We start from the raw sequence: 15,790 nt of genomic DNA, 5'->3' as shown, positions 1-15,790 counted from the left end.
TATTGTATACTGAAATACTAAACTGAGACAAATTATTAATATCTTTACCAATGAGTAAAAGTCAAACATGGTTTGATACTCACTTCTACATCTGTTGAGTGACCATGGAGCTCTGTTTTGACATCACCTGGTTGTATACAAGTTACTTTGATACCTGTTCCCACTACTTCTTCCCTTAGCGACCTTGACAAAGCTTCAATAAAAAACTTTGTGCCTGAATATACAGCAAGTCCAGCATATGCCTGAAAAAGAAACAAAGAGAACATGTTATGAGGGTCTTACAGCAAACTTTTGTATAGTTGCACTTTCAGAAGCCTCACCTTCCTTCCAGCATCAGATGATATGTTTATAATATGTCCACACTTTCTGTCTACCATCCCACCCAACACTGCAGACAGACAAGTCAAAACACCATTTATATTCACATCCACCATTCTTTTCCAATCAGATAATTTTAGGTTTTTCATTAACGTGTAATACATAACTCCAGCATTATTTACCAATATGCTGATAGGTCCTAACAATGATTCTGTTTTTTTCACTCCTGCACACACCTAAAAGGAAAATTTGAGGTTATTAGTATCAAGGTGACATTATCACACAACATAGTGCATTTAGTTCTAAGAGTTTAATGTATGGTAACCACAGGATAAATATTTTAGGAGTGAGAAAACTCCACATTTAGAGATAAATTAACATCATCAGCTAGCTCTTAAATTGATTTAGTTACACTACCGGCCATTAAAATTGCTACACCACAAAGATGATGTGCTACAGTTGCGAAATTTAACCGACAGGAAGAAGATGCTGTGATATGCAAATGATTAGCTTTTCAGAGCATTCACACAAGGTTGGCGCCAGTGGTGACACCTAGAACCTGACATTAGGAAAGTTTCCAACCGATTTCTCATACACAAAGAGCAGTTGACCAGCATTGCCTGGTGAAACATTGTTGTGATGCCTCGTGTAAGGAGGAGAAATGCTTACCATCACGTTTCCGACTTTGATAAAGGTTGGATTGTAGCCTATCATGATTGCCGTTTATTATATCGTGACATTGCTGCCCGTGTTGGTCGAGATCTAATGACTGTTAGCAGAATATGGAGTTGGTGGGTTCAGGAGGGTAATACGGAACGCCATGCTGGATCCCAACGGCCTCGTATCACTAACAGTCGAGATGAAAGGCATCTTATGCACATGGCTGTAATTGATCGTGCAGCCACATATCGGTACCTGAGTCAACAGATGGGGACGTTTGCAAGACAACAACCATCTGCACAAACAGTTCGACGATGTTTGCAGCAGCATGAACTATCAGCTCGGAGACCATGGCCGCGGTTACCCTTGATGCTGCATCACAAACAGGAGCACCTGCGATGGTGTACTCAATGATGAACTTGGGTGCACGAATGGCAAAACGTCATTTTTTCGGATGAATCCAGGGTCTGTTTACAGCATCATGATGGTCGCATCTGTGTTTGGCGTCATCGCGGTGAACGCACATTGGAAGCGTGTATTCGTCATCGCCATACTGGTGTATCACCCGGCATGATGGTATGGGGTGCCACTGGTTACACGTCTTGGTCACCTCTTGTTCGCATTGATGGTACTTTGAATAGTGGACGTTACATTTCAGATGTGTTACGACCCATGGCTCTACGCTTCATTCAATCCCTGCAAAACCCTAAATTTCAGCAGGATTGTGCATGGCCGCATGTTTCAGGTCCTGTACAGGCCTTTCTGGAAACAGAAAATGTGCGACTGCTGCCCTGGCCAGCACATTCTACAGATCTCTCACCAATTGAAAACGTCTGGTCAATGGTGGCCGAGCAACTGGCTCATCACAATACGCGAGTCACTACTCTTGATGAACTGTGGCATCGTGTTGAAGCTGCATGGGCAGCTATACCTGTACATGCCATCCAAGCTCTGTTTGACTCAATGCCCAGGCATATCAAGGTTGTTATTACGGCCAGAGGTGGTTGTTCTGGGTACTGATTTCTCAGGATCTATGCACCCCAACTGCGTGAAAATGTAATCACAAGTCAGTTCTAGTATAATACATTTGTCCAATGAATATCCATTTATCATCTGCATTTCTTCTTGGTGTAGCAATTTTAATGGCCAGTAGTGTATTATCCTCATTTTTACTTCAAAGGGTGGCAAACTTATGCTACATTGATGTTCCTTTAGAGCTTTATTTTCATTCACAGAAAACTTTGATTTTTGATTTATTTTTACATCGTTCATTATATTCAACATTCTGATGTCAACAAGGTTAAATGACAAGAAGGAAACAACTGTTTTTTGGACAAGAGTACACAAAAATGAAGGGAGAGGTGTGAGAGTGAGTAGGAAGCCAAAGATGGTGTATCAGTAAATGCTAAGTCAGCTTTGGTATAGAGATAATATACAATGTGTGATCAAAAAATAATGGGATTTTTTTTTATTTTGTGGCCTTTATACATATAGTTTTCAATTTTTTTTAAATCTCGTTGGTACATATGTTCCTGATACATGTTTTCATTTTCAGCTGTTTTGAATATTTGATTTATTGTTGACAGTCAAAAAGGTTATACATATTTTTGAGTGCTCAGTGAATTTTTACTTTTGAAAAAGATGGATCAAGGAATTTCCATTAAATTTCACTTGAAAACTAGAATAAAGTTCAACAACACTTTTGAAATGTTGCTGTGGCTTTTGATGAATCTGAGTGATGGGTTACACCAGAAAATTATTCCATAAGAGGCTATTGAGTGGAGATTTGAAAAATACGCCAGGAGGTTGATTTGTTTGTCCAAGACTAGCAGTTATACAAAGAGCAAAATTAGGTGAACTAATTGTTTGAGAAGGTCAGTAATATGCTTCCTCCAGTTCAAGTTTTCATCAATATGTACTTCCAAAAATTTTGAGCATTCTATCATATTTACTGAGTACTGCTTATGTGCTGCATCAATAGAATTGTTAGTATGATTGTCTTTGTTGTACAGATCTGAATAAAGTGTGTTTTTTCAAAATTTGGGGAGAATTCATGTTCTGAGAACCACTTGTACCAATTCTTCTAACTGAATGTTAAGTGGGAGGTCATTCATGTAAATATGGAATAGAAGTTTCCACAAAATTGAGCCCTGTGGGACTCCCATTGTGATTTCTCCCAAGCCACAAAAATTTTCTGCCCTTCCAACATTGTTTGAATTATTCAGCACAACTTTTCACATTGTTTGTTAAGTATGTTTCAAACCAGGTATACATAAAGCCATCGATTCCATAAAACTTAAGGTTTTCCTACTAGAGTAATATGACCTACACAATCAAATGCCTCAGAAAGATCACAAAAATACCAACAGATGATATTTTATCATTTAAGGCTTGTACTGTTTCATGAGTAAATGTGTAAATAGCCTTCTCTGTTGAGCAACCCATCTGGAAACCAAACTGTGAAAATGCTAAGTAAATTGTTTCAACTTAAGTGTGAGATAACACTTGAGTACATTAATTTCCGAAATACTTTGGAAAAAGATGTCAGCAAGGATACTTTATGAAAACTGTTTAATTCTGTCTTGTCACCTTTCTTATGAAGAGGTTTAGCAATTGCTTTTTTTTTTACCTGTCTGAAAAAATTCCCTGTGCCAGCAGTGCATTGCATGTATCACTAAGAATGTTACTTATTAAGTTGGAACAGCTTTTCAGAATTCTGTTTAAAATTCCATCAGCATCAGATGAGCTTCTGTTTTTTAGAATTTAATTAATTCCATTAATTTCTGTATGTTGGTGCTACTTCAAGTTGCTTAAAATTTTGTAGAATGACATTTTTAATATATCCTCTGCTTCTTCTGCTGAACTATTGTATCTTATATTTGCTGCTACATTTAGAAAGTGATTGTTAAAAGTACTTGCAACTCAGTAACAACACAGACATTTAGTCTAATTGTTATGGTATCTTGTCCTCTGAATTACTGTCCTATCTCCCATTTGAAAATATCCTATATAGTTTTAGTCTTACTAATCTGCTTTACTTATTTCTGTCAGGATGTGCATACTTCTGGACATTTCAATTACCTTCCTTAAAATACTACAGTATTTTTTGTAGTATGCAAGCTATGGTGTCATCACAGTGACTTTGGTTACTAAAATTAATAATTCAATCAAGGAGGCCAGGAGAGTATTTCTGCTAGAAAGAGCAGATAGACAATTGTTAGCATCCCACTAGAACTGAACTGACATCAGTTCCAGTACAATGAACATAGAGGAATTATGGGCAAAATTTTAGTGGATTATAAATCATACTTGGGAGAAGTATGTGCCGAGTAAATGGATTAAGAATGGGAATGACCCACTGTGGTTTAACAATGGAATTGAAAAATGCTGAGGAAGCAAAGTCTGTTGCACTCTCGGTTCAAAAGAGAATGTGCAAATGACAACAGGTAAATTAATAGAAATTCATGCATCTGTAAGAAGATTGATGTGTGAAGCTTAAAAATGCTTTAACTATCAATTTTTTGTGTGCACTGCTTCATAGTTCGTGAATGAAGTTTGTGCTTGATTTGGCCACTGGAGGATATGCGGCCTGCTAATATGACAGCAGTTGCATGTGCAGCCTGCTGGCATCAGTGGAACTAATGAATATATAAGCCAGAGCACAAGGCTCCACTGGTCACCTGTGTACTGCTAATTGTATTATACCTTGTCTTCCATGTGTGTACTGCTCAAGCAATAAATTACAGTGTTCCTGGGTTAAAACACTTTTTGGCAATGAGGATGGGATTGTCTCCATGTGCTCCACATCAGTCATTACTCCTTTGAGTTTAGTTTCCGTGGAGGCAGTGCTTAAATCTCTTCTTGAGCAACAGCAGGCACTGACAATTGCTATTTTCAGTTTAATGACTACATTGGCATAACTTGTGGTATTGCCAACAACTCATCTGCAGCTGTTTCCTGCATATGATGATGCAGAAGAAGACTGAGACTCTTACCAAAAATGCCTGCAGCAACATTTCTAGGCACTTTAGGTAACAGACGTAATCTTGGGCGAGGCCCTTTTTTGTCATGGATTTCACCTTGCAGGTATCAGTTGCTGCGCCAGCTCACCCCCATACAAGAACCTTCAAGTCTTTCTTTTGATCAGATGTGTGAGTTACTTTCTACCTATCACTGTGAACTTACATTACTGCTGCTTGTGTGGAGTTTACAGCTGCCAATAGCAGCAAAAAGAGCCTATGCCAATCAGATGGTTTCAATTATATGATCAGAGAAATCAGATGATGTAATTATACATCTTGCTCCTGATAGGGAAGTTGGAGAGTGAGATCTACAGTGTGTAAGTCCTACACTTAGGCAAGTATTTAACATAGCTCAGTCATTTGAAGCTCATGGGCTACTGGTAGTCTGATAGAAACCTTGTCCAAAGTTTCAGAAATCAGTTCCTATCAACCATCCCAACCTTCAGTCAGCTCACAAGGGAATGTAGATGCTATAGCAGCAGTCCAGCAGATGCCTCAGCATCGTGTAGGTAATCGGTGTTTGCGACAACAACAGCCCGCATCACATCAGTGACAGCCTTGCGCTCCGCTGCCTTCATGCCCATACTGCTTCATTCAACATGAATGGATCCCATGTACCAAGCACTGGGCAAAGTGTAATAGGTGTCATAAGAAAGGAAATATTGCTTCTGTATGTAACTCCTTTCCAAACCTGAGCGAGGATGAAATGAACTGGGATGTGAACAGTGTGTTCAGTGATGATGTCTCAAAGCAAATTATACACTGAAGCGTGTGTGTTTAACAAGTCATTGAGAATGCAGGTGGATACTGGTGCAGCAGCAACATTGGTGAATTCTCAGACTTATGTAGACTTGGGTTCTCCCCTTCTGACTCCATTGTCATGGAGGATGGTGAGTTATCACAAACAACAGATTCCCATTCTTGATCAGTTTTCTGCACCTGTGACTTACAAGGCTATGATTCGTTCATTAACGTTCTTAGTTGTGGATAATGCTTAACTGAAAATCTGTTTGATTTGAAAACTTTTAAACTGTTTGAAATATTCATCAATGCTGAAGTGCATTTGCTTTCTGATTAAGTTCCATATCAACAGTTAGATGCTCTCTGTGTCCAATTTTCCTCTGTATTTTCTCCAGGACTGGGCTGTGCAACAGAATTTCAGGCTCATATTACAATGAAACAGTCTGTCCACCCCAGTTTTTTCCTGGTACTTTACTGCTAACTTTATGGAATCAAGTAAAAGCAGAATTAGATCATCTTCAGTCCCTTAATGTTGTTCAACCTCTTTTTCCAGTGAATGGTCAGCACCACTGGTGGTAGTGAAAAAGCTACTGAGTAAATTATGCCTCTGTGGTGATTTTTGAAAATCTATTAATGCAGTCAGGCACTGATACCTATCCTTTGCCATGACCTGATGAGCTGTTCACAAAATTATCAGGGAGGGTCATTGTCTTTCAAAGATTTACTTGGTAGAGGCATACTTATTTACAGCTGCCACTCTACAATGAATCTAAACCCCTTTTAGTTATCAATATCCCATTTTTGAAAATCTATTAATGCAGTCAGGCACTGATACCTATCCTTTGCCATGACCTGATGAGCTGTTCACAAAATTATCAGGGAGGGTCATTGTCTTTCAAAGATTTACTTGGTAGAGGCATACTTATTTACAGCTGCCACTCTACAATGAATCTAAACCCCTTTTAGTTATCAATATCCCATTTTACACTCATCAGTACCAGCTTTTTCCTTTTGTTGTGGCAAGTGCACCAGTTATTTTTCAGTGCTTTTTAGAGCAACTTATTGGATCAGTTTCATGTTGCATCAACTATTTAGATGACATAGTGGTGTCTGGTGCCTTTACAAAGGAAAATTTGCAGAATCACCATGCTCTATTTTCTGTTTTACAGTGTGCAATGTTAAATTGCAGTTATGCTGGCATTAAACCATTGTGCCAGCATGCTGATGCTATTGCAGCATTGCCACACCTCATATCCATCAAGGAATTACAGGCCTTATTAGGCAAGATTGTGTACTACCACAAATGCATACCAGATGCTGCTACTGTGGCACAACCGCTCCATGCACTATTACATAAAGATGTTCCTTTCCACTGGTCCCCAACTTGTGACTGGGCCATTTAAGTTATTGTTGAAATATAAGCTGCAGTCAGCCCCTTGTTTGGTCACTTTTCAGCTGGGCCAACACGGCAACAGATGTGCATCTCAGTTTGGTCTTGGCACCATCCTTACTCATAAGTTTGCAGACAGTTCTGAACACCCTATTGCATAGGCCTCTAAATTCTTAAATTCAGTGCAACAGCATTATTCTCAGATAGAGAAAGAGGCTTTGGCGATCGTTTATGTTCTAAAAAGAAATTCATGTTTTTCTATATGGGCCTAAGTTTCATCTAATCACAGACCACAAACCACTGGTGTCTCTTTTTAACCCTTCAGCGTCCTTGCTGGACAGAGCCACACAGTGCTTGTAGCAGTGGGCTCTTTTCCTGTCGGGATACAATTATGAGATACATTTTCAACCTACAGTGCAACATGCAAATGCTGACACCTTATTGTGTTTGCTGACTGGTTCGAATCCAGAGTTTGATAAGGAGGAATTACTTTGTTTTCATTTAGATGGTGATGGTTGTCCTATTACTAGCACTAAAATTGCAACCACAGTAGCTGTGGATCCTATTTTAAGCAAAGCTGTTTCTTTTGTGCAACACGGCTGACTGGACAAGCCATCTGGCTGTGCCTCTGATCCTCTGAGATATTATTTTGCATTGCGACTTTGTCTTTCTGTCTGGGATAGAGTGCTGCTACAGAGGACACCACTCCTTGGGTTGTACTCCTGTTTGCCCTTCGGTGTGAGGTTGTGTGTTTATTTATTAAATGTGAACCACTGGGGTGTGTCACGTACAGAAGCATTAGCACGCAGAAATGTTTTTTGGGCACCCATTGATGGAGGAAATAGCACAAGTTGATGCAGCCTGCCTGCAGAGTGCCACCAATTGTGTGACTCCCTGTGCTGCTTTGTTACTGTGACTGGATCCACAGCAGCCTTGGGACTGAATTCATGTAGATTTTTCAGGACTTTTTTGAATTTCTACTGTCTAATTGTAATTTACGCTTATTTCAAGTTTCGGTATGTGATGCATTGTCTGTCTACTTTTGTGACAGCAACAATTTCCAGTTTGTCAAAAATTTTTGCAACGGAAGGTCTTCCATATACGTTAGTTACAGACAATGGCCCCCAGTTCATATCTCAGGAATTTGAAGATTTTTGTAAAATACATGGTGTTTATCATGTCACAGCTTCGCCTTTTCACCTTTAATCGAAAGATCAAAAACGGAAGCAGAATGACTAGTATAAACATTTAAGACTCAGAGGAAAAGTATGTTTTAGATCTGTCACCAAAAGTAACTTTTGGCCAGTTTCCCAGTTCTTATAGGTTCACCCCTGTTGGCAATAAGAGTCTGGCAGAGGTGTCACACGGTCGTCAGCCTGCTTCAGCCAACACTAGGCTGCCCACCTGCACCAGCGCCAAAACGCTTCCGGCCTGGCACAGCTGTTTGGCCTCAAGGATTTGGCTGCTGGCTAAAATGGGTGCTACTGCTAATTGCTGACTCCTGTGCATCATTTGCACAGCTAAGGGGTGGGCATTGCAACATGTCAACCAGCTATGATCTCGTGTGGGTGCACCTCTGCCACCCCCGTGTCCTCCATCTGCCTGACCATCTCCTACATTGCAGCCGGGGCCCTCACCTTCTACGTTGCCGCTGCCAACATTTTCACAACTGTCTCCTCTGCTGTGGGTGCCCCCTTCAGCAGTCAGGAACCACGGCATGACCCCGGCTGCTGTGCTGTCATAAGCAACACCTCCAGCTCTGCTGTCACCATCACAACTGGCACCACCTGTTCCACCACCTTTGCCACAATCTCCTTCCCGGGGGGTTGGACATGGATATGAAAATGGATGCTACACCAACGTCACCTGTTTTGCCATATCCCCTCTCACTGTGAGGTGGGCACTGCACCTGTCCACACTAATGCCCCTTCTGACCCTACAAATGGGTGGCAGTGCATCACATGACACGGCAACCTATGTCGGCCATAGGAGAAATGGACATGAGCACAGTGCTCACTTCTTCACACTGAAAGAGGAGTGCTGTAATTCCTAATTTTGTGTGTACACTGCTTCATAGTTCTCATGAGAAGTTTATGCTTGATTTGACCACTAGAGGCCACTAGGCCTGCTAATACGACAGCAGTTGTGTGCGCAGCTCCCGGCTGTGCCCCCTGTTGGACCTAATGAATCCACAGGCCGGAGAGCAAGGTTCCACTGGCCACTTGTGTATTACTAATTGTATTGTACTTTTTCTTCCATCTTTTTGTACAGTTCGAGCTATAAATTACAGTATTCTTAGATTAGAATAAGAACAACTATCACTGTCATAGCTTAGCAATAGACCTTGAGAACTGAAGAAAATTCTGGTGCTACATAAAGTCGCTAAGTGAGTCTAAGGCTTCCACCCAGCCACTCATTGACCAGCCTGGTGTGGCAGCAGAAGATAGCCAAAGTAAAGGTGAATTTTCAGATTTCACATTTAAAAAATCTTTCATGCAGAAGAATCATACAAACATACTGTTGCTTGACCATCACACAAACTCCCATGTGGAGGATATAGTAATAAGCACCACTGATGTAGTGAGATAACTGAAAGAGTTGACAGCAAATAAGTTACCAGGTCATGATGGAACCACAGTTCAGTTTTACAGAGAGTACTCTACAGCATTGGCCCCCTGCTTGCTTTTATTGTGAATCTCTCATCCAATGCAAAGTCTCAAGTGACTGGAAAAAAGTGCAAGCACCTCCTATATATAAGAAGGGTAAAAAAATGGACCCACAAAATTGCAGACTAATATCTTTAATGTCAGTTTGCAAGAGTCCTTGAAAATATTCTGAGTTCAAATATAATAAATTTCCTTGAGAGGGAAAAGCCTCTGTCCACAGATCAGCACAATATTAGAAAGAATTGCTTGTGTGAAACTCAGCTTGCCCTTTTCTCACATGAGATTCTGTGAATCATGGATGACGGGCAACAGGCAGATTCCATATTCCTAGATTTCTGTAAATCATCTGACACAGTGCGACAATACTGACTGATAATGAAGGTACAAGCATACCAAATAGGTTTGGAGGTATGTGAGTGGCTTGAAGACTCCTTAAGTAAGAAAACTCAGTATGTTGTCCTTGACAACATGTGGCTTCTCAGTCATATAGCACTCTCTCTCCTATTGTCCACCCGAAAGTTTCCCTAGAACCCCATTTATTGTCCCCTAGCCAACTTAATCCGTACTTTTGAGGAACAGACCTATAAATACATCAGGGGGCCATTATGGGAGCCAATATGGCCCCTAATAAGCTAATTTACTCATGGGCTGTTGGAAGAGATATTCATGAAGACCTAGAAGGTGTGTCCCCGGACATGGTACAGATTTATTAATGACATCTTTGTGATCTGGTGTGTCTGGGCAGAAGGAGGGGCATAACTGGTGGCACTCTTGCTCAGGCTCTAGAGGGAGGCATTCACACTGTCTTCGCCAAAATCAGAAATCAATGAAAGTTATCTACAGAATGTATTTGCAGGAAGAGAGCCCAGTAGTTGGCTGCTGAGAGTTAAATCTGTGGGGAGGGACTGACCCTCCATGCCCAACCTCTACACCAACAAACAGAGATATAATTTATTATAATGGCTGCCTGTTCTCATGAAACACAAAATCCATTTGATGGCTATTTCATTGTCTGTGAGTATGAAATATAGGATAATGTCCAGCTTCAGTTCCTTGCTCATGTTGGTGAAAGTAGTACATTTTACAAGTGTATGGCTCACTGTCAAGGGGGTTCATACTCAATTCAGGTCAGATTCACTCATTCTAGGATAAATTAATAGATGCACCAGGTGGCATCTAAAACTGCAGAATCTAAGCATATCAAGTGTTCAGTGGAGGGCCAGAATTTGTGGGAGCTGCATTCTACGAATTCCATATAGGCCTGCCAATGTGTTGATCTAGCAGCACTGAGGAGCTGTCATTCACTGAATGGGTCATTGAACTGTTGAGCATGTTCTGTGTGCATGCTCTACTGTGCTGTGCGGTGCTTATGAAGTAGAAATGAGAATGTGGGGCAGTAATTACTTTCAATTGTATATTTATAAACTAACTTGTCCAAAGTCTTATACATAAGCTGCTTTTGTAGACAACAGGACCAATAATAATACAATACAACCACAGGATTTGCCACATCATTTCTTTAAACAGTTAAACATAGGTACTGTGCTCCTGAAAGTAGTTCAAATTCAGTATTACACAGTCAGAAGAGACAGAGTTGTTGTACATTGCTGAACACCAGACTCTTGGTCCTATTAATCAAATGCTATATTTGCCACTGCTGCTTTGATGTCATGGACATGATAAGGATTTGATGTGGACATAATTAAAACAAAGGCATTTCTTATTGCAGCAAGATCATACAAAATTTCAATTACCTACCCTCTCCTCTGAATGAAAAAATATTTTGTTAACGTTGACCTGTGGAGAAACGATCAGCATAATAAGATAAGGGAAATTTGAGCTTGCAGAAAAAGAAATAGGTGTTAATTTTCTCTGTGCTCTGTTCTAGAGTTGAATAATAGAGAATTCTGGAGGGTAATACAGAACGCCGTGCTGGATCCCAACGGCCTCGTATTACTAGCAGTCGAGATGACAGGCATCTTATCCGCATGGCTGTAATGGATCGTGCAGCCATGTCTCGATACCTGAGTCAACAAATGGGGACCTTTGCAAGACAAAAACCATCTGCACGAACAGTTTGACAACGTTTGCAGCAGTATGGACTATCAGCTCGGAGACCATGGTTGCGGTTACCCTTGATGCTGCATCACAGACAGGAGCACCTGTGATGGTGTAATCAACAACGAACCTGGGTGCATGAGTGGCAAAACGTTATTTTTTCGGATGAATCCAGGTTCTGTTTACAGCATCATGATGGTCACATCCCTGTTTTGCACCATCGCGGTGAACGCACATTGGAAGCATGTATTCGTCATCGCCATACTGGCGTATCACCTGGCGTGATGGTATGGGATGCCATTGGTTACACGTCTCGGTCACCTCTTGTTCGCACTGACGGCACTTTGAACTGTGGACGTTACATTTCATACCCGTGGCTCTATCCTTCATTCGATCCTTGCGAAACCATAAATTTCAGCAGGATAATGCACGACTGCATGTTGCAGGTCCTGTACGGGCCTTTCTGGATACAGAAAATGTTCGACTGCTGCCCTGGCCAGCACATTCTACAGATCTCTCACCAACTGAAAATGTCTGGTCAATGGTGGCCGAGCAACTGGCTCGTCACAATATGCCAGTCACTACTCTTGATGAACTGTGGTATTGTGTTGAAGCTACATGGGCAGCTGTACCTGTACACGCCATCCAAGCTGTGTTTGACTCAATGCCCAGGCATATCAAGGGCGTTATTATGGCCAGAGGTGGTTGTTCTGGGTACTGATTTCTCAGGATCTATACACCCAAATTGCGTGAAAATGTAATCACATGTCAGTTCTGGTATAACATATTTGTCCAATGAATACCCGTTTATCATCTGTATTCCTTCTTGGTTTAGCAATTTTAATGGCCAGTAGTGTACACGTAGATGTAAATGTAGAAATGTGAAGAATGATATGGCGCTTGGTAAGTTTTTTCTCCCTCGATGTGAGACTTATATGTATGAATTTCTAAAATTTTTCAGTCTTATGAACTGTGTGCAGTTCCCTGTAAGCATACCTCATCCTCATTGCAGACATCCATTTGCACGGCAATAGCCATTGCACCCTGTTCTTCTATTTCTAGCTGAAGTTGTTTAAGCCTTTCCACTCTTCTTGCAGCCATTGCGACTTTGGCTCCTGCCAAAGCTAAGCTCTCAGCGATTGCTGCACCAATTCCAGAGGAAGCACCAGTCACAAGTGCAACATGTCCAGAAAGAGGCAAAGTACCTGTAAAAAATGTACTGATTAAAAATAAAAACTTATGCTAACAGTTAGTCTTTACAGACAATTCCTGCATATCGATTTATTTGCCTATAAAACCAATATAGCTATAGGTGTAGTTATACCTCAATTTTCATCCCAATTTCTCTGATATACTACACTAGACTATCTTCCTGAGTTGAACATTTGAGTTATGTTCACAGTCACAACAGTCATCAGTTCATGTTATTTTACATTTTCTGAGTATATTACGATGAATTGGTAAATCAAATTAGCGCACATTTTTCTTGGGTCTTTTTAATTCTAAGATGAATAGTAATATATAGTGCTCCTTTGGTGCCCATTGCTTTTAGGTCGGTATTGCATATCAGGTGTAGTAATGCCCTCTGTTCTTGATTAAATGGTCTCTATTGCAATTGTAAGAGCTTTGAAACTGTGTAAATTTCATTCAGTGAAAGCTCTTGCAAGTATGAATTATATCATTCCATCACACTGGATGTCATTGGGTGGATAAAAATGTCTCTTTATTTTGTTTTTGTTACTGGCAATTTCATATGTGAATTCTTGTTCACATGCATGTATAGTACAACACATCAAAATCAATATATTTGTCTAACAGCCCACATCAAATTACACAATGGTAAAAACATTGACTAGATTTTTAATTAATCTTTGTTTATTGAAGTTGGATCTGTAGACAACATACATAGTATGGATCCACTCAAACTTGTATCATCGGTTCTAAAAAGTATACATGTACCTAGCGTGCCCAGTTAGCCATGCAGTCTAATGCACTGCTTTCCGGGCGGGAAGACGTGCCAGTCCCCGGCATGAATTCACCTGTTGAATTAGTGCCGAGGTCCAATGTGCTGATCAGTCTGTGGATGGTTGTTAAGGCGGGTTTCCATCTGCCTGGGTGAATGCGGGCTGATTCCCCTTATTCCACCTCAGTTCCACTATGTCGGCGACTGGTGAGCAAACACCGTCTCCATGTACGTGTATACCGTAATTGGTCTACCACGCAAACATTTGGGGTTACACTCATCTGGTGTTGGTGTGAGAAGTTCCTGAGGGGAGGGGGGGGCCTCCACTGGGGCTGAACCGCACAATAACCCTGGGTTCGGTGTGGGGCGGCAGTGGGATGAGTGGACTGCTGTAGCCTGTTGTGGGGTTGTGAACCACTGAGGGCTGCAGCGGGGATGAAGGCTCGCCTTTGTTTCTAGGACCATAGTTCAATACAAAACAATACAATACATATACCTAATAAGTAGCATTTAGGAAATTATGATTGCATGCATCAATATTCTAGGTCCATACCACTTTAATTACAATGTTGCTTACACTGTCTATGTTACATGTGTACATATTTCTATATGGTCTGAGAGTTTCTTTCTCTCTCTTTTTAAGAATGTATTGTGTGGTTTAAGTGAGCTACAAAACAGTTTCCTATCATAAATGTTTTGAGAGATTTTTTTTTTGAAAATATTTATATTGTTATGTCTCGCAAGTTTGAAGGAAGTTTTCTAGGTAGTGTAGAATGTTTGAAATGTTCGTAATTCATAGTCTGATACTCTGGGATGAAGTTACAGTGAAGATACTTCATATTAGAAAATCCACCATTGTTTTCTTGTTGCTCTTTTTTACACAGAATTTTTGTGTCCTCGTTGAAGTTCCTGGCTTCTATTCAGATATTCAGATTATTAATATTTTTTGTGGGAGAACTGGAGAAACACTGTTAAGATGTGTTAGCTTTTTCTGTATATTTTGCAGTACTTTTCATGTACTGTGTGTTGTTCAGATTTGTTGGTTGGTGTTGTTGATTCTTTTCACAGAGATGAGGTGTTGTGACCTTTCTGTCTTGTCTGAGCTTTGTCGTATTTTCTATTATCTGCGCAAACCTAAAGGAAACCTTTTTCTTACCTAGTCTGTTTATATGCAGCACATGGAGATTAAAATGAAACCTCCTAAGTCTCAAAGTTCCCAAATAAAAAAAAGAAATGTGAGTAAAGTAGGGCAGAGATAATTTGTTATTTGGAATTAAGAGTCATTGACAGAACTAGATGGAAATATATTTTATGTCATTATAGGCAAATCAGAACTAGAAGTAACATCAAGTATGCCCCTGAAAAGTGTATAATAATTGTAACTTTAGACTTTTGCAGGTGATTAAGTTATCTATAATGAAGTAATATCTGTATAAGTTGCACAAATATATAATCTTGATAAGATTTCAAAGTGGTGCAAAGATTGTCAGCTTGCTTTAAAAGTGCAGAAATGTGTAGTTGTGCACTTCCCAAAATGCAGAAAAGTAGTATCCTACCACTGCAATATCAGTGAGTCACAATTGGAATCAGTAAATTCATACAAATACATGAGAGTAACAATTTGTGGGTATATAAAATGGAGCAATCACCAAGCAGGTGGTAGACTTAATTTTATTGCTGGGATACTGGAAAAAAAGTTAGTGTACAAATGAGACTACTTAAAAACCACTCATGCATCTCAGCTTAGAATACTGCTCAACTATGTGGGACATATACTAAACAGCCCAACAGGGGATATTGTATGTTACGGTCATGGCTGGTTTGAGAACATTTTTCCACACAAGAGATATTTTATTTGGTAGCCGCTCCCCCTCCATCAGGCATTAGTTGTCCTCACTTGGGCCCTTCATAAGACATTTAAAAATAAATCTAAATCTAGTGATCATGGAAACGGCTTGTTTTCTCTTTTCAG

General features: G+C 40.3%; 1 protein-coding gene across 3 annotated transcripts in view; it reads right to left on the bottom strand.

The window, feature by feature from the left end:
* LOC124555577 (linear gramicidin synthase subunit D-like) overlaps nucleotides 1-15,790 on the bottom strand; it is a 417,445-nt gene that overhangs the window by 6,702 nt on the left and 394,953 nt on the right. For all 3 annotated transcript variants that reach the window (XM_047129541.1, XM_047129539.1, XM_047129540.1), the window contains 3 exons: nucleotides 12,852-13,060; nucleotides 321-554; nucleotides 84-242 (listed from right to left, as the gene is read on the bottom strand). In XM_047129541.1, coding sequence (XP_046985497.1) covers nucleotides 84-242; nucleotides 321-554; nucleotides 12,852-13,060 — 602 coding nt within the window. The remainder of the gene's footprint in view (nucleotides 1-83; nucleotides 243-320; nucleotides 555-12,851; nucleotides 13,061-15,790) is intronic.

The sequence above is a fragment of the Schistocerca americana genome, chromosome X (assembly GCF_021461395.2).
Source record: "Schistocerca americana isolate TAMUIC-IGC-003095 chromosome X, iqSchAmer2.1, whole genome shotgun sequence".
Taxonomy (NCBI): Eukaryota; Metazoa; Arthropoda; class Insecta; order Orthoptera; family Acrididae; genus Schistocerca; species Schistocerca americana.
This window is presented reverse-complemented; position numbering and strand designations above follow the sequence as displayed.